This window comes from Garra rufa, chromosome 14, assembly GCF_049309525.1.
Source record: "Garra rufa chromosome 14, GarRuf1.0, whole genome shotgun sequence".
NCBI lineage: Eukaryota > Metazoa > Chordata > Actinopteri > Cypriniformes > Cyprinidae > Garra > Garra rufa.
This window is the reverse complement of record NC_133374.1, coordinates 27,431,481-27,454,250: the sequence shown is the minus strand read 5'-3', so window position 1 is coordinate 27,454,250 and position 22,770 is coordinate 27,431,481. Positions and strand designations below refer to the sequence as shown.

Below are 22,770 nucleotides of genomic sequence, written 5' to 3'. Positions count from 1 at the left end.
TAAGAAAAAACTTTTTTTTTCTAAAGTTTTTTTCATATCGCATATTTTATCAGTTTTATTTTTTGTTTTGAAAGTATGGTAAATATTGGTAGCATGTACCAACAATCACATTTAAAATCGACACTTTTTGATATACCATAAAACTAACAGGTAGCCCATCTGAATTATATAACAATTAGGCTATATCCATCTCATTGCATTAACAGTAGAAATTAAATCTTGGTCTCCTTGGATCTGTGGTCTTCAAATCTGGGTACTGTTTTACATTTTAAAATCACTTACAGATGAAGTTTGGTCCCATCAGGCTAACATGACAGTCACGACTCATGCCGCTGTAAGCTTTACTTTTTCGTTTGTTTTCACTCGTGATGTTCTAATTTCACAACACACATTACATTACCTATTTCTTGGCACACTATTATCTATTGTTGTGGGTGTATTATTGGCATGTCAAAGTCTAGACCCTGTGTATAAGACGGCCATGTTTTTTCAGATATATTTCCAAGAAAAAAAAAACATTGTCTAATAATAATTTGTTTAAAGTACCAAAAGTGAGTAATCATATGAACAAAACTGTTAAGGTATTATAAACAGTAGAGCTAACGTACATCACACATTATAACAAATGCCTGCAGAGGGCACCAACGGCCTAACAAGGTTTTTACACTTTACTGCACAATCTAATCCTTGTTTAATATTAACATTTAAATCAAATGTCCACTTAATATTTAATATTTGGCCATTTTCTGGCGATTAAAATAAGCCACTGTAATTTCTTAAATGAAAAAAAAAATTCTCAATTGGATTTAAGTCAGGACTGGCTGGGCCACTGCAAAACCTTAATGTTTTTGTCTGCTAACCATTTCTTCACCACTTTTGCTGTGTGTTTTGGGTCGCTGTCGTGCTGAAATGTCCACTGATGCCCAAGGCCAAGTTTCTCTGCCGACTGCCTGATGTTGTTGTTGAGAATTTTGATGTATTGCTCCTTTTTTATGGTGCCGTTTACTGTCATTAGGTTCCCTGGTCCACCGGCTGAAAACACCCCCAAAACACTGTAATTTCTTAAATATATAGATGTCAAAATTTATAAACGTACATGTAAATGATAACAGTTTGTGCGGAGCAGCATTTACTACTCTCTGAGACGCACGCGCATAACCTACACAAAGCGCATATACTAAACCTGCATTGCATATGTTTAATTAAATCTCAGCGTTTGTGAATTGACAATAGCATTCTGCCTTTTTTATGATTTTTAAATGGGTTTAATATATCATGCAGCCTTGGAAAATTGTTTAATAATGCAATTCATGGATTCTCGTCCATAGAATGCGTCACTTCCAGTATTCTTGCCGTTTACTGAACACAAACAGAAGATTTTTTAAAATCAAGTACTCAAATTGAATGGAAGAATCGTGTTGAACAAAGTCGATTTCGCTTGTGTGATATTCTGTAAATACTAAAGTAACTATGTAAAATTTTGCTTAAATCAGTTTCTATTCATATTTTTCTTACACAAACGCATCGATTTATTTCAGAAGGCCTTTATTAACCGCCCGGAGCCGTGTGGAGCACTTTTTATGATGATGGACGCATTTTTTATGATGATGGACAGATTTTTTGGGCTTCAAAATCTTGACACCCATTCGCTGCCATGTCAAAGCCAGAGTGTCTATATTTACACTAAGTGCAAATAACCAGCTTTGTTGGCAGAGGCTATTTACACAAGTTCCACACTTAGCAGTGTAAATAGCCTCTGCCACACTAGCACTGTGTGTAAACAGCATCTATCTCTAAGAAAATATTCCACTTAATGTAAATAGCCACTGCCTTATAAAGCTTCAAAGATGGCTTGAGGGTGAGTAAATCATGGGGCAATTTTTATCCCTTTAGTTTACGCACCCACAACAGAAGACCGTTTGTTTTTGCAAAGTAACAAAATAGTATTACACAGTGTGATATGTCTTACACTCTTAAAAATAAAGGTGCTTTAAAGGGTTCTTCAAGCGTTACTATAGAAGAACCATTTTTGGTTCCACAAAGAACCATTCAGTCAAAGGTTCTTTAAAGAACCATCTCTTTCTTACCTTTTAATAATCTAAAGAACCTTCTTTCGCACAAAGAACCTTTTCTTCAGATGTTAAAGGTTCTTTATGGAACCATTTAGACAGAAAAGGTTCTTCTATGGCATCGTAAAGCACCTTTATTTTTAAGAGTGTACTATATGTTGTTCTCAGGAAACAGAAAAGACAACACAAATATTACAAAAAGGCTTTATTGCATAAACTCTATGCATTTGTCCTGTACATATTTGAATACATATTAAAATCATCTATGGGCAGCTTGCAACAAGCTAGTCTCAACTACATAGCTAAATATTCTGCATGCAAAGTGTACAGATCTATATTAAGTGAATAACTGTAAATGTGGTTATTTACATTTTTACAATTCATTTTATTGTACCATACTGTACCACACCGCCCTTGTTATCCAAACCCTAAAGTCTTCATTCGAAATACAATCCACTTTAAATACAGAATCAATTTATACACTGTTCAGAATGATTTCATGGGATATTTTTCAGTTCTAATTATTTAAAAGGCCATTTTACAACATAATGGCAAACTGAAATAATTGACTGTGTATATTAGTATAACATTCCATCATTTCTAAAATCCCATCCAGTCCCAAAACACAATTCATGTATCATTTTTTCACATTCACCACACAGTTGTGGAGATCAAAATATTCTAAACACATAGCATATTTCATTTTATCAACCCATCCAGATCTTTAGTTAAATGCTACAAGCTAACGTTACATTCTGGATCAGACAAGGACAGTATGAGGACAAACACAGCGAATATATTAATCATATCAACCACCAGGTGTCGCCATTGTATCAGAATAAACTCGTTCCAACCGCACACGGATCGACATTTGAGTGAGAAAAAGGGGTTGGACTAACATTATACCTTTATAATTTCAGTGTATGCACCTTTATTCTCTTCAGGACACCTGTGCAGACCAATATGGCTTTAGTCAGGGGTCTCGGGGGAGAACGGAGAGCTGGCAGACACGTATTGATTTCAGCCGCCCCCTCAGTAGCCCTGACACGATCTGTGCAGAATGTACTGTTTTAAACTCATGCACAAACAAAAAACACACATGTAAAGCTGTATTTACAGAGTTCTGCTCAATCACATGCATAATAAAGTAGAAGCAGACCTCGGGAAACATGGTGGAGAACATATACCAGTGCGTTTCCTACAGGTGTTCAGAGGAGACATTCATGAAACACAAAGAGAAGAACTGCATCAGGCACAGAGTTTTAGCCATCGCGTCTATGTGACGATACGATCATCTTCCAGTGTCATTCTTTTTCTTTTTACAATCCCAGTATTGAAGACGTGAAGCATCTTCATTACATACATCCATTGAAACATCAACAATGCTACGGTGGCTTTAATGCAGACAGAGAAATGAGATGCAATAACGTACCATAACCATAAACGTGACGATGGTAACAAAGGAAAAAAAGAAGACTGGCGTAATAGAAAGAAAGCAAATGAAAGATTTTTCTAGCAGGTTTGGGGCATATGGTTGATGGGAGTAAAGCAGTGCTAAACAACCCAACCTCATCCGCTAACATAAATCTGAGAGCCATCGTAAACCTTTCAGAAATGCTGAAAATGTGTATCTCAACAGGTATAACTCTTACGAACAGCGATAACTGGCCACAAAGTACCATTTAGCCACATTAAGTGTCTTGAAGTACTGTAAAACCCAAGCAAAAACATCTTGTTCTTTTCATATTAGGCCCAGATGGAGCTTTTTCAGACATTTTCAGCTCTAATTGTGTCAGATTTGAGAAGATCTGGAATGGGTTTCAATATGGTTGAATGTGTTAAACAGACCTGAGAGTATTACAGTTTTAATAGTAGCTCAAATTAGCTGAAATATTATCAGTGTTTTGTTGTTTTAGTTGTTTATTTGTAATGGAAAACCAGATAAATTTACCCAAGAATAATATTTGTGAGAGATAATATATTAAGATATATATCTTAAAGTTTATGAATATTATGCAATTCTATAGCTATATATTATTAATATAATGATATTACAATATATATATTTATTACACGGCTCTTTGGAATGCTCGATTCTGATTGGTCAGTTGAGACATTTGCAGGTTCGTTCTTTTCAAATAATCACCGCTCCAAAGTAATAACGCATAGCCGGTACCATAGATATATATATAGAATGACTAGATGTCTCGTCTGCGTTGCTGGCCAACGGAGTCGAACGTCCGCATATGGCGGCCATCTTACCACAGGCTGCTCGCTCACCCAATATATTGTGTTGATAGTAAAACATGTCATTTTTAAATAGCCATAACGTGCTCAATTTTTAATAGATTTTCAAATGGTTTGATTTATTATAAACGTCAAATATGTAGTTATGACACTGAATACTTTTTAATAATTATCTTATGTTCTAAAAAATAGAATAATGTTCTAGAATAGGTGGACTAAGTCTACAAGATTTCCCTTAATATACATCAAGAAACGCTGCATGTTGAAATCCCCACCTTGTACAGTGATGACAATTAGCCTTTTTCACACTTCCGTGTTTCTGGCTTCAGGATTGGTGCTCGCAGGGTAAAAGTTTTTCCGGTGACAGCAGCGGCCGTACTTAACATACGTAAATTCGGGAATCTAAGTCTATTTTTACAAAATAGATAGTATGGTACTATGATATATATACCGGGGTTTTACTCTAAAAATAGCAAACATTTTTTCAAAAACTTTGTGTCAGCTTCTGGTCATCACAAATACTGTTTATTTAATTATCAATGATAGCACTTATAATACAGACAGTACAGTTTTGAGTTTTGCCGTTCTGTCTATTTGGTGCTGGCTGTGCATTATGAGTCTTCACGTCAGTTTTTTTTCACAATTATTAATGTTGTTATTATTATTAAAGTAATTTTGTATTTTCTACTTGCTTTGCATTATTCATTTTACGGTGTAAATGTACATTGCATAATGTGCCCAGGGATATACATTATAAAATAATATAATACTAAACAAGACAATACTCCAATTAATGGCTTTATTCCATTTGGATCTGGATTACATTGCTGTATTGAGTTTAGGAATATAGAAACTATAGCTTGCGCTGTTGCGCATATAATATTGAGGAGTCAGCGGTCCGAGTGACCATATAAATCACAAACAAGTAAAAATGTTGTTTCTTTGTTGATTATATAACAACAACTTGGAAAACAGAAAAGGTAAAAGGCATTATTTGAGACAAGAGCATATTAATATAATAGGCGCAGACCTGTAGCGAAACTGACTTAACTCTGCGCTGAGGTAATTTCCGATTTTTGTGAAAAAGGCTTATGACACAGCACAAAGAACTAAAGTCCATATTTCCAAATTGTTAATAAAATTATTTTTACACATGAAATGGTAGTAAACCAGTTTTTTAAACATTATAAAGGCACTTTTCAAAGATTTTTGAAGATTTATTAAAATCAATGTTTGGACAGAGGTGTTAGCCCTGCTGAAAAAACAGCATATGCTGGTTAGGTATGTTTTGGTGCTGGGATGCTGGTTTATGCTGGTCCTTTGCTGGTTTATGCTGCCATGTTGCTGGTCAAGGACCAGCATAAACCAGCAAAGGACCAGCATAAACCAGCTAAAACCAGCATCCCCGCACCAAAACATACCTAACTTTCAGGGTTTTTTTTTTTTTTTTTACATTTTCATTAAAAAATTTAGCAAATTAACTAAGGTGTCCCAGTGGTGCTGGTTCCGTTCCTCATCTGGCTGGGCCTGATAAGTGATGATGAAGTGACAAGTGAATAGGTTGGCAGGTTGTGGGTCGCTAGGCTGTGCAGGCCAGGAAGTCTGGACAAGGGGACAGCAACAAGAGATGGTAGGGCAGTCGTTGGGTTGGGACTTCAGGTGCGATGAGGGCCAGTGGGACATCAAAAACAAGGATGGCTGATGACTGGAAAAGGTTTACCTCACAAGTGAGGTTAAGAGGGGAAGAAATAGAGTGGGTTAGCATTACTATAACTTCAGTAATTCAGCTGTGTAAATTCAGTTAAATCATGTTTATAATGTGTGTATTATATTGAAAAGAAAGCGTAATTCTGCCTCGCCCCAAATTACTGGGTAGCTTGTAGCCTAGCTAGACGTAATACACAACTAAACTGCACGATAAGGTCAGTTTTTTGAGGAGAAAAGATGCAATTTCAACATGTTCAAGCATTAGCACCAGAATTGTAACCACGTTAATAACGTTTGTAAGAAAACAAAGCTTGTAAATCTGTCAAGATTTCAGCGAGTTAAAAGTAATGTTATTAACAATTGTGCAGATCACTCACCTTAACTTTACCTCAGGATAAGTTACCTAACAGTTAGCTAGCCGTGATAACGTTACACAACTAAACTGCATGATTAAGTCGTTTTTTGTTTTGTTTTTTTGAGGAGAAAAGCTGCGATTTCAACATCTTCAAGCATCCAGAATTATAACCACGTTAATAATGTTTGTAAGAAAACAAACAGTTTGTAAATCCATCAAGATTGCAGTGAGATAAGAGTATTAACGTTTGTGCAGGTCACTTATCTTACCTCCGTTTACCTCAGGGTCGACTGATTACGCCAGAAAGCCAGCCTGTGGTAAGATGGCCGACCTGTGCGGACGCTCTAGACCTCGACATAACACATCTAGTCATTCTATATATATCTATGGCCGGTACTACTTGTATGTTTAAAATCCCTCCGTGCCAACAAAGATTACCGTTTGGCGCCATCTTGTGACAAACACTGGACAACCACAATTAACAATGGAAAATTTCGACATTAATCTATTTAAATTGTCTTACTAACGTACATAGTTTGAATGTTAGTCACGTGGTACTATATCGTTTGGCGGAAGGATAAAAATGTTAATTTAAAACAAATATGCCAATAAAAGGTTTCAAATTCATATTCATGTCCAGTTTTTTTCCTTATGTGGCAAGTAGCCGTGTAATAAGCCTCCGCTTGGCGTCGGGTCCTGATCACACTGTCGGGGCTTATTTCTGCGATTACTACCGGCTGCCTGTACATTATCCCTTACATATATAATTTTATAAAAAATAGTGCTGTCAAAATAAAAAAAAAGAAAATTTCATAGAGACATCAGTAGTATTGGTATCAGTAATACTAACCTTGAGTCATAAAAAATGCCAATAAACAGATATTAACAGTAAACTGTCTTCATGCGAGAAAAAAAAAAACTATATTTAAAAACTTTAGGTGTTAGATGGGATTAATCACGATTAATTGTGATTTATTTTTGAAAAAAGGAATACTGTGCAATGAATTAGTGCTGTCAATCGATTAAAAAAACTATTTAAAATATAACATTTTAATATTTTAAAATATATCTTCTCAGATAAACTTACTTCTTTTGCTCATTTTTATCAGTGTCTTGTTATTTTCCATTCTCTAGAACTTATAAAATAAATAAAAATACTTTCATTTTTAAAAGGTTATTCAATTGTGTAAGAATTGTGTTCAAATATTTAATAAAATATATCATTATTTATATAATTCTTTAATATACTTTTATTGGTAAATAAACAAAAAACTTTACATTTATTTCTTAAATATTAACACGTGTGTGTGTATATTTACAGTTGAGATCAAAAGTTTACATACACCTTGTAGAATCTGCAAAATGTTAATTTATTTACCAAAATAAAAGGGATCATACAAAATGCATGTTATTTTTTATTTATTACTGACCTGAATAAGAAATTTCACATAAAAGACGTTTACATATAGTTCACAAGAGAAAATAATAGTTGAATTTATAAAAATGACCGTGTTCAAAAGTTTACATACACTTTATTCTTGATACCGTGTTGTTACCTGAATGATCCACAGCTGTTTTTTTCTTTTCTTTTTTGTTTAGTGATAGTTGTTCATGAGCCCCTTGTTTGTCTTCAGAAAAATCCTTCAGGTCCCACAAATTCTGTGGTTTTTCAGCATTTTTGTGTATTTGAACTCTTTTCAACTTTTTCCAACTTTATGATTTTGGTATCCATCTTTTCACACTGAGGACAACTGAGGGACTCATATGCAACTATTACAGAAGAACTATCACTGATGCTCCAGAAGGAAACACAATGCATTAAGAGCCTGGGGGTGAAAACTTTTTGAGTTTGAAGATCAGGGTAAATTGCATTTATTTTGTCTTCTGGGAAACTTGTAAGTATCTTCTGTAGCTTCTGAAGGGCAGTACTAAATGAAAAAATATGACATTTAGGCAAAATTAGAAAAATTTACACATCTTCATACTGTTCAAAAGTTTTCACCCTCTGGCTCTTAATGCATCGTTTTTCCTTCTGGAGCATCAGTGAGCATTTGAACCTTCTGTAATAGTTGCATATGAGTCCCTCAGTTGTCCTCAGTGTGAAAAGATGGATCTCAAAATCATACAGTCATTGTCGGAAAGGGTTCAAATACACACAAATGCTGAAAAACCAAAGAATTTGTTGGATCTGAAGGATTTTTCTGAAGAACAGAAGGCAGTTTAACTGTTCAGGACAAACTAGGGACTCATGAACAACTAACACTAAGCAAAAATCACAGCTGTGGATCATTCAGGTAACAACACAGTATTAAGAATCAAGTGTATGAAAACTTTTGAACGGGGTAATTATTACAAAATTTAACTATTATTTTCTCTTGTGGACTATATGTAAATGTCTTTTATGTGAAATATCTTGTTCAGGTCAGTACTAAATAAAAAATAACATACATTTTGTATCTATTATTTGTCAAATAATTAACATTTACCAGATTCTGCATGGTGTACGTACACTTTTGACCTCAACTGTATAAATACATATAGGTTATGTATACACAAACTTTTTTTTGGAGTAAAAAAAGGTCTGTGGTAAGCATAACGTAAACTGCACACACCCAAAACATTCTTCGTAAGTAGTTACTACATAGATACTTTGTAGTTACTATGTAGTTACAAACATGTGTTTTTAAAAACAAGCATAACTGCTTCAAAATTATCGTTTCAGTATGGGTGTGTGTTGTGTTACTCATTGTCTGTTTTACTCATAAATTGAAAAAAAAAAAAACATTATAAAAAAAACATAGGAAAAACTTGAGGGAACCCATGGCAAATTAGTCTTCTAGGTTTCGGCGTAAGCACTCCAGGGGCCTCATTTATAAAGACTTGCGTAGAAACCATCCTTGATTTTATCTAAGAACTTTTCTGATTTGATCGTAAGAGCGATTCAGAGAAAACGAACGTACCACGAAATCCATGCGTACGCCAGTCATTCGGTTATAAATCACAAATGATCGTGGAATTGTGTGCAGCTGAATGTTCCGCCGTCGAAACGCCACTGCTTAATTAATTAACATATAAAATGAGCTCATTCCTAAAGCAAAAACTCTGTGACAATGGCAAGTAAAAAGGAGCGCAAGAAATCAAATTATAGTGAGGCTGAACTATCTGCAATACCAGGCATTACCACAAGGAAACGGTCGTACGCCAAACTGGAATCTGACGTGGAGATAAGTACTTTTCCACGTCAAAGACGGTTTTTATAAATCTGTACTTTGACGTGGATTTGATCGTACGAACACTCTAAGATCAAATCAGTGCGTAAGAAAGTTTTATAAATGAGGCACCAGATTTTATCCAAAACAACCTAAAAAGCATTCAAAATGCACATTTTTTAAATGAATATGTGCATTTCCTGGGAATCAAACCTGTTTCTAGCGCCAGTTGAACAAAACGATGTTAGAACAAATATGGAAACAGAACTTATGAATGACGGCAGTTTGAATTCTGTGAAAATCTGCACAACTTTCGGTTGTGTTTCAATACTTTGCGTGGGCATGCTCATTACAAAGCACTTCAGAAAAGCATTAGACACAGGAAGATCGCACAATCGAAGAGCAGAACACATTCGGAATGATTAAAACTATGAGTCAGGCTCATGGATTTTTGGAGCTGACGACTATGGATTTAATTATGGACTACAACGAGCGCTCCTTCCCCGGCCTCCCACCATCCCCTGAGCCAGAAAAGCACTCTGGCAAGAGCAGACATAAATAGTCTCCGGAGTGGATGCTGTAACTCTCCCTCCACAAAGGTGTAATGAGTTGCCAATTACTTTTTGCCTTCCTACACCGACAGCAGGCCCGAACCCAGCAGAAGCTTATCAGCGGATCCCTGCTGAAATATCCGAAGCCACGGAGGAGACGGCGACGGCTTATGAACTCCTGCGTGTTATTGCATTAGGGAACAGAGGTGGCACGAAAAGCAGAAAGTCAGCCCTTTAAAGTCCCTGCCTGAGAGACGAGGCCCCTTGTAACATGCTGGCTTGGCTCGCCGTACGCTTCCTGTGTCGCTTGGTCCGTGTGGAAAAGTAAGGATACAAATAAAAAAATAATAAAAAGCTCCTCTTTTCAGTAGTGAGGTGTTTGGTTTTGTTCCTAGAGTTTCGACAACTTCATCGACAGGCATGCACATGCAGGCTCCGCCCCGTTCACAGTGGTGTCGCTACTCCATGCCGTTGCGCAGCATCTGATTGGCCGCGATAAGCATGACGCTGATGATGAAGGCCATGGCGAACGCGCATATCAGGCTCTTGCGCACACACGTCTGCCGATTCTTCTTTTTGGGATGAACTGCAATGACAAAAACAGCGATTTAGTCTGAGGAACACAAGCAAGCAATAAGCATACAGAGCCTTGCAAAAGTATTCATACCCCTTAATTTTTTTCACATTTTGTTTTGTTGCAGCATTATGTTAAACTGCTTTAAATTAGCTTTTCCCCACACCAATTTACACTCCATACACCATAATAATGACAAAGCAAAAACCAGATTTGCAAATTTTACAAATTTATTAAAAATAAAACACTGAAATAAGTGCATTGCATAAGTATTCATACTCTTAACTCAGTACATAGTTGAAGCACCTTTACAGCCTCAAGTCTTTTTGGGTATGATGTGACAAGCTTTGCACATCTGCATTTGGCAATTATCTGCCATTCTTTGCCTCACCTTTTCACCTCTCAAGCTCTGTCAGCTTGGATGGGGGCTGGCAGACATTTTCTAGAGTCCTAGTTGTTCCAATCGTCTTCCATTATGGATAATGGAGGCTACATGCTTCTGTGAACATTCAATTCAGCAGATTTTTTTCTAAACTCTTCCCTAGATCATTGCCTTAACGCAAGTCTGTCACTGAGCGCTACAGGCAGTTAACTTGACCTCAGGACTTGGTTTTTGCTCTGATATGCATTTTCAGCTGTTAGACCTTTTCTTAGAGGTGTGTGCCTTTCTAAATCATACTCATTCAAATGAAATTGCCACAGTTTAACTCCACTCGAAGTGTAGTAACATCTAGAAGCAATATGAATGCTCCTGAGCTAAATTTCGAGTGTCCCAGAAAAGGGTATGAATACTTATGCAACGGGATCTTTTCAGTTTTTTATTTCTAATAAATTTTCAAAGTTGTTACAAACCTATTTTGTGCTTTGTCATTATGGTGTATGAGATGTAGATTGATGTGGAAAAAAAGTAATTTAAAGCAGTTTAACATAATGCTGCAAAAAAACAAAATGTGAAAAAAATTAAGGGGTATGAATACTTTTGCAAGGCACCGTATATTCTAATCTACTTGTGAACTGAATGAGTAGGTGTCGATTTGCATTCTAGCCGGCCGCCTTTCATCTGCCAATCTGACCTGTCTAAATAAAGCAGCGTTTCTTGCGCAGCTGCGAGGTGGAGGTGTTTTTCGCCAACAGGCTCGAGGTTCACCTGAGCACATGTGGCAGCTTCTGGGGTGACGGTGGGGTCTGGGCTGAGAATAGAGCTGGTTATTAGGACCTTCTGGGAACACACAGTGAGACAGATTGTGTGCCAGCCTCACCCCATGATATCATTTTCCGCTCCAATCCTCCTTCCGGCACAGAGTGCTAGTCTGCAAGTCCCGCCCCCTGCAGCCAATCTCCATCCTGGTTACGGCAGAGAGGATGCGCGGTAATGAGCAAACATAGCGACTCTTCAGCCTGAGCGTGTGTTGCTAAGGAGAACTTTCGTTTTTGCCCTGCTCTCGGCTTTCCAAATGGCAGCAGATAAAAGTCAAGATAAAATGTCTCGCAGCGTGCTCAGCGTGTTTTGAACTTCAAAAAGCCCCGACAGCACTGCAGCCCCCTTGGGAAAAAGAAGTCCACTTGTAGTTTACTTCAAAAGTAAGTTTTTTTTTTGAAAAACTGCATTTGCAGATAATATTAGATATTGTTGAAGGCCATTTTAGTGTACTTATAGAGCAGGGATGTTCAACCATGTTCCTGGAGATCTACTTTTCTTCAGAGTTCAGCTCCAACCCTGATCAAACACACCTGAAACAACTAATTAGGATTTGAAGGAGCACTTGATAACTACAAACAGGTATGTTTGATCAGGGTTGGAAAAAAATTCTGCAGGAAGGTAGATCTCCAGGAACAGGGTTGAACACCCCTGCTCTATAAGTATACTATAGAGAATACACTTTCACCTAACACACCTAAAGGGACAGTTCACTCAAAAATGAAAATTCTGACATTAATCATTCACCCTCATGTTGATCCAAAGCTTTCAGACCACATGTTCAAGACCCAGAAAAGTAGTAAAGACATTGTTAAAATAGTCTATGTGGCATCAGTGGTTCAACCGTAATGTTATGATGCTACGAGGATCTTTTTTATGTGCAAAGAAAATAAAAGTAACGACTTTATTCAACAATTTCTTCTCTTCGGTGTCAGTTTTCGACACACATCGTGTCATGTGAGTACCACAACGCATTTGAAACAATGTTCTTACTACCTTTAACGTCTCAGTTGTGTTGCATTAAATTTTATGACTCTTTCTTAAAGAGGTCATCGGATGCCCATTTTCCACAAGTTCATATGATTCTTTAGGGTCTTAATGAAAAGTATATAATATACTTTGGTTAAAAATTCTCAATAGTACTATAAAAAAACACCCTTTTACCTTGTCAAAATCAGCTCTGCAAAACATCAACTCATATTATTGTATGGCCCTTTAAATGCAAATGAGCTCTGCTCGCCCCGCCCCTCTCTGCCTGGGACGTGATGTTTACTTTAGCCGCATTTAGCAGCGTTTTGCCGCATTTAGAAACTTGTCAACAAGCACATTATAAAGAAAGGCCATTTGCAAAGATGCATAAAAAACCCTTATACTCAATTCTGCTGTGGGGGAAGCTGCATCAGGAACGATTTGCACAAACATAGAGGCATATGTAGATGGGAATTGGTGCTTTTATTTTAAAAACGAAAGTAACGTTATCCTCTGTGTCTTCAGTGGCTCAGATGTCGGGAGTAAATGACGACTGCTATGTTCATTATTACATCCAACAACAGAACACCTCAATCGCTCAAACAGAGACATTCTTGTCTTCCTCTGCACCTGAGTCACAAAATGGCAATCAGAGTTGGACTGTTTCAGCTCGTTGAGGGCAAGGCTCATGTCAAATCAACTGTGTTTCGTCACAACGACAAGAAGCTGAGAATGACCTGATTTTAAAAAGGGGATATTACTTTTAAAGATTAAAAAAACACCACTGGGTGGATTTTTATCAGTGTAGGGTGGTTGTGTACACAAACTGCTAACACACATTAATGTTCAAACAACATGTAAAAGTTAGTTTTGCATCCGATGACCCCTTTAACACACTTTTAAGTAGGCCTACTTTGCGAAAGTGCACTTTGTAGTGCATTTTAAAAAATTGTTTTATCTTTTGACACGCTTAAAAGAAATACAATTATTTAATTATTACATATGATAATATATTATTTGTGTAGTCCAATATTACTTTCAAAATTTGTTTTAAATAAACTTAATTGCAATCAGAATCAATACAAATGTAATTACAAAAAATTCTAACTTCTTAATATTTGGCAGAGATACAACTATTTGAACATCTGGAATCTGAGGGTGCAAAAAAATCTGAATATTGAGAAAATCGTTGTCCAAATGAAGTTTTTAGCAATGCATATTACAAATTAAAATTTAAGTTTTGATATATTTACGGTAGGAAATTTACAAAATATCTTCATGGAACATGATCTTTATTTAATATCCTACTGATTTTTGGCATAAATAAAATCGATAATTTTGACCTATATAATGAATTGTTGGCTATTGCAACAAATATTCCCTTTCTACTTACGACTGGTTTTGTGGTCCAGGGTCACATATAAAGTACTCAAGTGGGTAAAAAAAAACACTAATTACATTTCATATAAATTTTAACTAATACACTCCAATTTTAAACAAGTACACTTTCATTTACTTGCAATAATGGAATTAATTGTCCGACAACATTACAACATTTTAGTAATTTACTCACCCTCATGTCATCCAAGATGCTCATGTCTTTCTTTCTTTAGTCGCAAAGAAATTAAAGTTTTTGAGGAAAACATTCCAGGATTTTACTCCATATAGTGGATCTCAGTGGGAACCAATGGGTTGAAAGTCCAAATTCCAGTTTCAATGGAGCTTCAAAGGGCTCTACACTATCCCAGCCAAACAATAAGGGTCTTATCTAGAGAAACAATCAGTCATTTTCTAAAATAAAACATAAACATTATCAGTAGTGTAGTCCAGTTTTTTGTAGTGAGTATACTGTGATTTTTCCCTCCCAGCCCCATATTCACCCATCCCAGAGCAACACCCCAAACGCCACCACACTCATTAATGCATACAGGATGCATCTATATGTAATTGAGAGCATTCTGAAACACTGCTTATGTGTTATTAACATGGTGATTTATTTTTAGCAAGTTTTATGAGCTGTCAATTTTCGATGCACATTTAGGGGTGTGAGTTGGAACTATTATTAACAATAAAAGAAAACTGAGGCTTATGGGGAGCAGCATCAACAGGAACATTTGTACAGTTCTATCACCAACACTCATTCATCACAGAATATTATGAACTATTATGCATTGAATTATGAGGACACAAAATGTGCCTGGTAATCTACAGAACTTTCCAGATATGTTTGTACTCAGGAATCTGAGGTGCGCATTGCCTCCTTGCTTGTGTAGCAGAGCGATGGCTTTACAATACGCCTTGCAAGACAGATGTGGTTAATTTATGAATGAAAGTGTGAAAATTATGTCACAACACTATGTTGTTACGTATCCTCGCGCTTTTTAAAGTGGGTATACGCAAATCCTTTATCTTTTCTAGTGGGTATTCGGCGTATACCTGCGTATCACGTAGACTACACCACTGAACATTATATACTTTATAACCACCAGTGTTCGTTTTGCAGTAGCTCTGCAATAGACCTTTCTCACAGAAACCGGAAATACGCACTCGCAGGGTATGCAGACTTCCTGTGTAATGTCAACACAGCAGAAAGCCGGGTAATTTAAAATTAAAAGTCTACACAACTTCCCTCACTGGTTTGCCAAAGATAACTTTTGCCGACGTGATAAGAGTCGTGGAGGAAAACTCTGTCACAAAGAGGAACAAATTGGATAAAGGATATAAATTTTTCCACGAAGAGTTTAACCATAACTTTCAAGGTAAGTAACGTAGCTAACGTTAGAGAGCGATCAGGCTAACAAATTACTAGTGTGTCCACTTAGACCTAGGACTAGGGTTATAAGGTAATGTATGGATAGTACAGAGGACAGCTAGCGACGATAGCCTAATATTAACATTAGCCGAATGCTGTCATCATCAGTTAACATTTTATTTTCTCTGGCAATGTCTGTGTTTATGTTCATGTGTTTGCTTGTCATAGTATCAAATGTAGTAGACGGGCAGATTTTTGTGAGGGCTAGATGCTACCCGTCTCAGAGGAAAAACGAGGAGCCTCACAAACTAGAGGTTTGACCACTGAGTGCACAAGTTCTCTGTGCGTCTTACTGCCGTTGCAGTACTGTTCACTTGCTGCTGTTGCAGCTCTTTCTGCTGAATTTCTGCACAGCTAGCTACAGAATGGATGTAAGTATAGAAAGTATAGAAACGTTATCATTTTATTTCCAAAAGCGGCGAACGGCGATCCCCAAGACGTAGTCCTCTGGTGTGAAGTGTCTGCTGCAGACATGAGTACTCCCCCTTTTAATTGGAAAAAGTTGGTCCTTCATCCCGCCGAATAGCTTGAACCCATTTTCGTTTTACTTCTTCGTTAGCAGGGAAGGAGTGGAAAGATAAATAAGGCTGCTTTTGGGCATTACAAGAACAGCCCGGTACGCTACAACAACTCTTGCTCGATGTTTGCGCCATCTTTGTTGTTTAACTGGTTACCGGCATACCGGGGCGGAAATAGGTTTACACAGCAATTGCGTATTTCTGGTGCAAAATACGGAAGTTGTGAGAAAGGTCTATATGCGTTTGCGACTTTGAGGATTACGTAATAATGTTGGAAAGGGTAGGGCGAAAATCTCATTTTTTCCACCAACCTTTTTTTGTAAAATGCATTTGACTTTCTTTGCACATTCGCTTTGTAAACAAAGTCGGTACTTTTGTCTACGTCATGCGTGACCTTTCCAATGTGATTACGTAATGTGTGAGGTCGAGCTAGGACGATCATTTGTCGTTAATAAGTATAAACTTTTTTAAGAAAATGATTGTTCGTTTGATTAGATAAGACTCTTATTCCTCGATTGTGTAGAGCCTTTTGAAGCTGCATTGAAACTGCAATTCAGACCTTCAACCTGTTGATCCCCATTGAAGTCCACTATCCTGGAATCCTGGAATGTTTTCCTCAAAAAACTTAATGTCTTTTCGAGTAGAAAGAAAGACATGAACATCTTGGATCCCATGTGAGTAAATTATCAGGATATTTTTTAAAAGTAAGCTAAAGTGTACAAAAGTGTACCTCTTTACAAAAAGTACACAAGCATGACAGTATACTGCTGTAAAGCTGATTTCAGATAAATTGGAGTGCTTTTTGCTTTTACTTTTTTGCATTTCTTTTTTGCTAGCCTCACCAAATGAAATGCTAAATCTGTTAGTGTTCCCATTCATCTCAATGACAGTTGTATGGCTAGTTGTAGTTACAGAGTTTTAGTTAGGTTTGCTTGTGTCTCTAGATTCATTAACACAGTCTCAGTGTGTGGTCTGGTGAAAACACCCAAGCTCAGCCCAGGTGCCACCATGAATGATTCATAAAGACACAGAGGCCCCAACAGAAGGTGTGGATGAGTGTTGCCTTTGCGCTGTGGACATCTGTTACTGCTGGTAGGACAGAGACTTACACTGTTGGCATAAGGGATGTGCTTGACCCCTGCAATGCTAACACTGTAGTAGCGTGGAACATCCATACACTGAAATTATTCACTAAATGCACAAAGTAGCCTCAGAGTTCTTTCTAATGCTTACTGTTGCACAAAATGTACTAATTTAAATTGTGGCTGATACTATAAAGATATATAGGTATTATTAATCATATGACAGAAACAAAAGAATGCTTGTATTCTATTCTGAATTCAGCCATTGGCTTTTGTTCATCTGGATACAAAACAGTGATCTTGCATATATTTGTTTGCTGTTTTGCAGTGTTTTCGCTTATGAACAGTGCTTGATCTGTGCATATGTCTCTCCTGATTCAAAGCCTATTTAAGCCTAGGCAATGGTTTACAGCTAAAACGCCTTAATGGTGAATTACCTGTGGATTATTGTGATGTTTTTATCAGCTGTTACTCTCATTTTGACGGCACCCATTCACTCCAGAGGATCTATTGGTGAGCAAGTAATGTAATGCTAAATTTCTCCTGTTCAGTTAAAGAAACAAACATCCGGGATGGCCTGAGAGAAGAAAATGTTTAATAAAGTCATTATTTTTGTTTTCTTTGCACACACAGTGTTCCCATAGCTTCATGAAATTAAGGTTGAACCACTGATGTCACATGGACCATTTTACCAATGTCCTTACTATCTTTCTGGGCCGTGAACATGTCAGTTTTATTGTTGTCTAGTAGGGGTGTGCAAAGCTGGTATTTGTATCTGTATTTGTATTTGTTGAGGGGGGAAAAGTATTTGTATTTGTATTTGTATTCGAGTAAAATTCAAAATAGGCGTAAAAATAATGAGTGATGGGAAGCTATACTGTTTCCAAAACTAAAAATCGCTTGTTCTGCTACTAAAACTGTTATCCCTGTAACAGCTATGATCGGCTGTTCCTCCATCTTGGCTAAGCTTTTAATGTTTTTCGTGAAAGGAAGAAGCTGATTCGTTGGTTCTTGTCACATGACCCGCGGTGCGCTCGCGGAATTCTGAAAAGTTGAGATGTTTTTATTCGGATGCGGCGCGGACGCGGCTGGAAAAAACGAGCGTCACAACTGCGTCGCTTCCATTATGAGCGCGCATACTGCGCGTCTACATTTGAAATAATGAACTTGAGTACGCAAAAGACGCTACATGTGAAATGGCCCCTAATGGAATAATCTCCCAATCAAACTCCGCTTCCTGAAAGTTATGAACTGCCTCCGGAACCCAGTTAAGGTACAAAAATCTATAAAAGAAAAAAATAGTGATGCAGTGAAGTCTTTTTTCGCTCAGCCGAGTCTTCTCTGTTGCTGTGTGGAGCAGCCTGTGTCAGTCACCTCTTTTACCCCCCCACCCCCCGACTCCTGAATGTCACTCACTCACGCGGGCATGCACTGCAGTCTCATGAGGAAACGCAGCTTTTTGATATAACGTTTTTTTCTTGTTCCCGAATACAAATATTTTTTTAAGTATTTGTTCGAAATAAGTATTTGTAAAAAACACGCTATTTGTGCCTTTCCGAATACTGTATTCGGGTTCGGCTCCACCCCTATTGTCTATGCAGGGTCAGAAAGCTCTCAGATTTTATCAAAAATACAGTCAAGCCCGAAATTATTCATACCCCTGGCAAAAACTTTTATTCAACCAGCAAGTCTTTTTTTTTTTTTGACTGGAAATGATACAGGCTTCTCCCAAAAGATAATAAGATGGTGCACAAGAGGCATCATTGTGGAAATTGTGCAAACTGTCACAGTCAATGGGAAAATCCGAAATTCTATTCCATTCCAAATAGTCCAAGCTGTTCTAAAGCATCCTAATTACCCTGATTCGTTGGGAACAGCTGTTTTAATCAACTCAACAGGTGAAAAACAGAAGCTCTCTGCTGTTGGTTTGTGGACAGTCATGGCTCAGACAAAGGATCTCACTGAGGAACTGCGGCTGCTCACAAGTCAGGAAAGGGTTATAAGACCATATCTAAATGTTTTGAAGTTTCAGTGGCTACAGCGCAAAGTATTATTAAGAAATACAAGACGCTCCTCACTGTGAAAAGTCTCAGAGGACGTGGTCGGAAGCCAAAAGTGACACTTGTGCAGGATAGTGAGAGAGGTAAAAAAAAATCTAATGATCACCACCAAGGCCATCCTGATGAATCTGGGCTCTGCTGGTGGCAACATCTCAAGGCAGACAGTTCAACGGACACTGAACACCGCTGGGTTCCACAGACACAGACCAAGGAGGACACCACTTCTCCAGATAAAGCACACAAAAGCCCGCTTGGCCTTTACAAATGCTCATCTGGACAAAGAAGAAGACTTCTGGTCTTCTGTTTTATGGTCAGATGAAACAACAATTGAATTGTTTGGCCACAATGATGTAGCCTTCATTTGGCATAAAAAAGGAGAAGCCTTCAACCCTAAGAACACCATCCCCACTGTCAAACATGGTGGTGGGAACCTAGTGATTGGGGGTGTTTTTCAGCCGGTGGACCAGGGAACCTAATCACAGTAAACCGCACCAAAAAACAGCAATACATCAAAATTCTCAACAACAACATCAGGCAGTCTGCAGAGAAACTTGGCCTTGGGCACCAGTAGGCATTTCAGCATGACAACGACCCAAAACACACAGCAAAAGTGGTGAAGAAATGGTTAGCAGACAAAAACATTAATGTTTTGCAGTGGCCCAGCCAGAGTCCTGACTAAAATCCAGTTGAGAATCTGTGGAGGGAGCTAAAGATCAGGGTGATGACAAGAAGACCCTCCAACTGAAAGAGTTAGAGCTCATCACTAAAGATAAATGGGCAAAAATACCAGTGGAGACATGCAAAAAGCTGGTCAGCAATTATAGGAAGCATTTGATTGCTGTAATAGCCAATAAAGGCTTTTCTATCGATTATTGAGAAAGGTATGAATAATTTTGGACATGCCACTTTTAGTTTAAATGTAAATAAAAGATGAGTAATATTTTTTTCCACAATGATGCCTCTTGTACATCATCTTATTATCTTCTGGGAGAAGCTTGTGTCATTTCCAGTCAAAAAAAAAAAAAAACTTGCTGGTTGAATAAAAGTAACTTTAAGTCAGAATTTGCCAGGGGTGTGAATAATTTTGGGCTTGACTGAATCTTAAATTTGTGTTCTGAAGATGAACAAAAGGTCTTACAGGTTTAGAACAACATGAGGGTGAGTAATTAATAACAGAATTTTCATTTTCGGGTGAGCTGTTCCCTAAAAAGCTTTAAAAACTTTAAGTGAAAAACTCAAAGTGGCAAATAGGCTGAATATAGAATGTCTGCATCATAATTTCAGAACTCAGTTTCATGAGATGATTATAGTTTGTTTCAGGAGATCTCATAATGTAGTGTAGCATATGCTACAGTGAGCTCTGTGACCCTGTAGATGGCGTGACGACACCCACTCGTGTATCTGGAGATGAGCTGCCCACTCCAAAACCGAACTAGCATCTTTAATTCACTCCTCTGATTTTAATAACCAAATAAGCCTTTAAAAACTGCACCTGATGTCAATAGGCTGTGAATATCACATACTGTAAACGAGCATTAACTCTCCTGTGTATTAGCATGAGGAATGCTGTGTTATTCATCACAGGATGAGATGAGCCTATAGAGGTGCAGTAACAGAAGTATTATCCTGCATTAAAACAACATCATCATCAGTCTATCTTAGTTTGGTAGAACAAACAAACCGAAACAGAGAAGCCTATAATGAATGAACTCAAGAGAAGCACCTACACATCATTGCAAACACTGCTTTTAAAATGAGTTGCCTACATTTGAGTTTAAAGGGTTTGACTGAATTTAGTTTATGGCTTTCCAAAGAGGAAAAATCCAACGAGGAAAAAAAAAAGAAGAAGCTGAAATTAGTTAATTATTTGCATATTTTGACTTATGTAATTTTCTATTATACCTGCCTTTATTTGTTCTTCTCTGCATAAGTTATTTTGTGCTTACAGTATATCTGTCATGTTTACTTGTTTACTCACGTTTGTCATGAATAATGACTAAAATCATACATTTTGTAGAATATATTTTAAATGCATTAAATTGCAACTTCATATTTAAAATACAAGACAAACCGGTTTCAGTAGTAATTACATTAATGTAATATTTTAGTTTACAATAAATTTTTGTCATTACGTTCAAGAGTACACTTCAACCAACAGAAATAATTAAGAAATCACATCTAAAAATGATAGATAAATACAGTATACATTTTTACATGTACTGTGAAAATGTTTCCATCTACAGTATTTCAACTGTTGAAAATTTTAAGTTCAGTTGCTGCCTTAAATTTTAAGGTATAATTAACATGGTTTTATATAAATCATTTCAACTTTAAACTGACTTAAAAAGTCAAGTTGAATTTCATACAATTTATAAATAAAGTTAAAATTGCTCAACTTATTTTGATGAGTTGCCAGGACTTACTGATCATCTTTTTACAGTGTGCTTAACCGTTCGCCAAGCGTTTGATCAACAGGTGAACCGACCAATTATAAAACCAAACCAGACAGGACAGTAGATTAACGTTGGTGGACTTAAACTTGAAAAATGGTGAGTATTGACAACTTTCCATGGTTAAAACAAGGTACTTTTTGATGTTCGTTCATGTTTATTTTGTGCTATGACTAGTAATAAGGAAGAGATGATCAGTTCACATGCCGTTTGAACTGAGGTGCTACAGTGATCTGTTACGACACAAAAGAGCCACAACACGGTATTTATTGTTTGAATTTCTTACAAAAATTTGGAATCTGAGACTTTGTTTCATACCAAAAGTAACTTGCTCTGTCTTGTCTGTTGGCAGGTTGTAAGTTTCCTCTAATGCCTCATTGGTTACTCCATTTATTTGAAATTATTTTCATATAATGCTATTATGCTCTTTTACAAAGTCTTTATTTTGTTTTGGGGGTGAACTAGATAATGCTTTCATGCTTGGTGGTTCGAAAAATGCATTATTTTTCACATAATTTACATTATTACAATAGCTTTCTCCCCAGCCTGACACAAATGTCTCAATTAGTTCCGGGTTTGATGAAGGTCCGCCTTCCGAAAAACCAAATGTGTTGTGATTGGTGCATTGCACTTGGCAAACAGCTTTTTATTAGACAGTGTTTCAGTCCTGCCATGCCCCTTCCCAAAGCAGCAAGTTCCTTGTACTACTGCGCCAACTAGATTAAAGTGATTCTTACCTTTTAAATATTGATATTTTACTTACAAAAACACATCGGATCACTGTAGGAGGCTTTTACTGAACTTTTACTTCTCAAGTTCAGTTGCTGCCTTAAATTTTAAAGTATTATTAACTTAGTTGTACAAGTCATAAGTTACATTACATAAATTACTTAAATTACATTAAACTGACTTAAAAAAATCAAGTTGAATTTCATTTAACTAATAAAAAAGTTGTTATTAATGTTATAA

The 22,770-nt window shown here is 37.0% G+C and overlaps 1 protein-coding gene across 1 annotated transcript in view; it reads right to left on the bottom strand.

Moving 5' to 3' along the window:
* Nucleotides 1-9,197: 9,197 nt before the first annotated feature.
* The window catches only part of caln1 (calneuron 1), a 91,864-nt gene continuing 78,291 nt past the window's right edge, over nucleotides 9,198-22,770 (bottom strand). Inside the window, exon 6 of the mRNA XM_073818173.1 lies at nucleotides 9,198-10,724. Coding sequence (XP_073674274.1) covers nucleotides 10,597-10,724 — 128 coding nt within the window. The 3' untranslated portion in view covers nucleotides 9,198-10,596. The remainder of the gene's footprint in view (nucleotides 10,725-22,770) is intronic.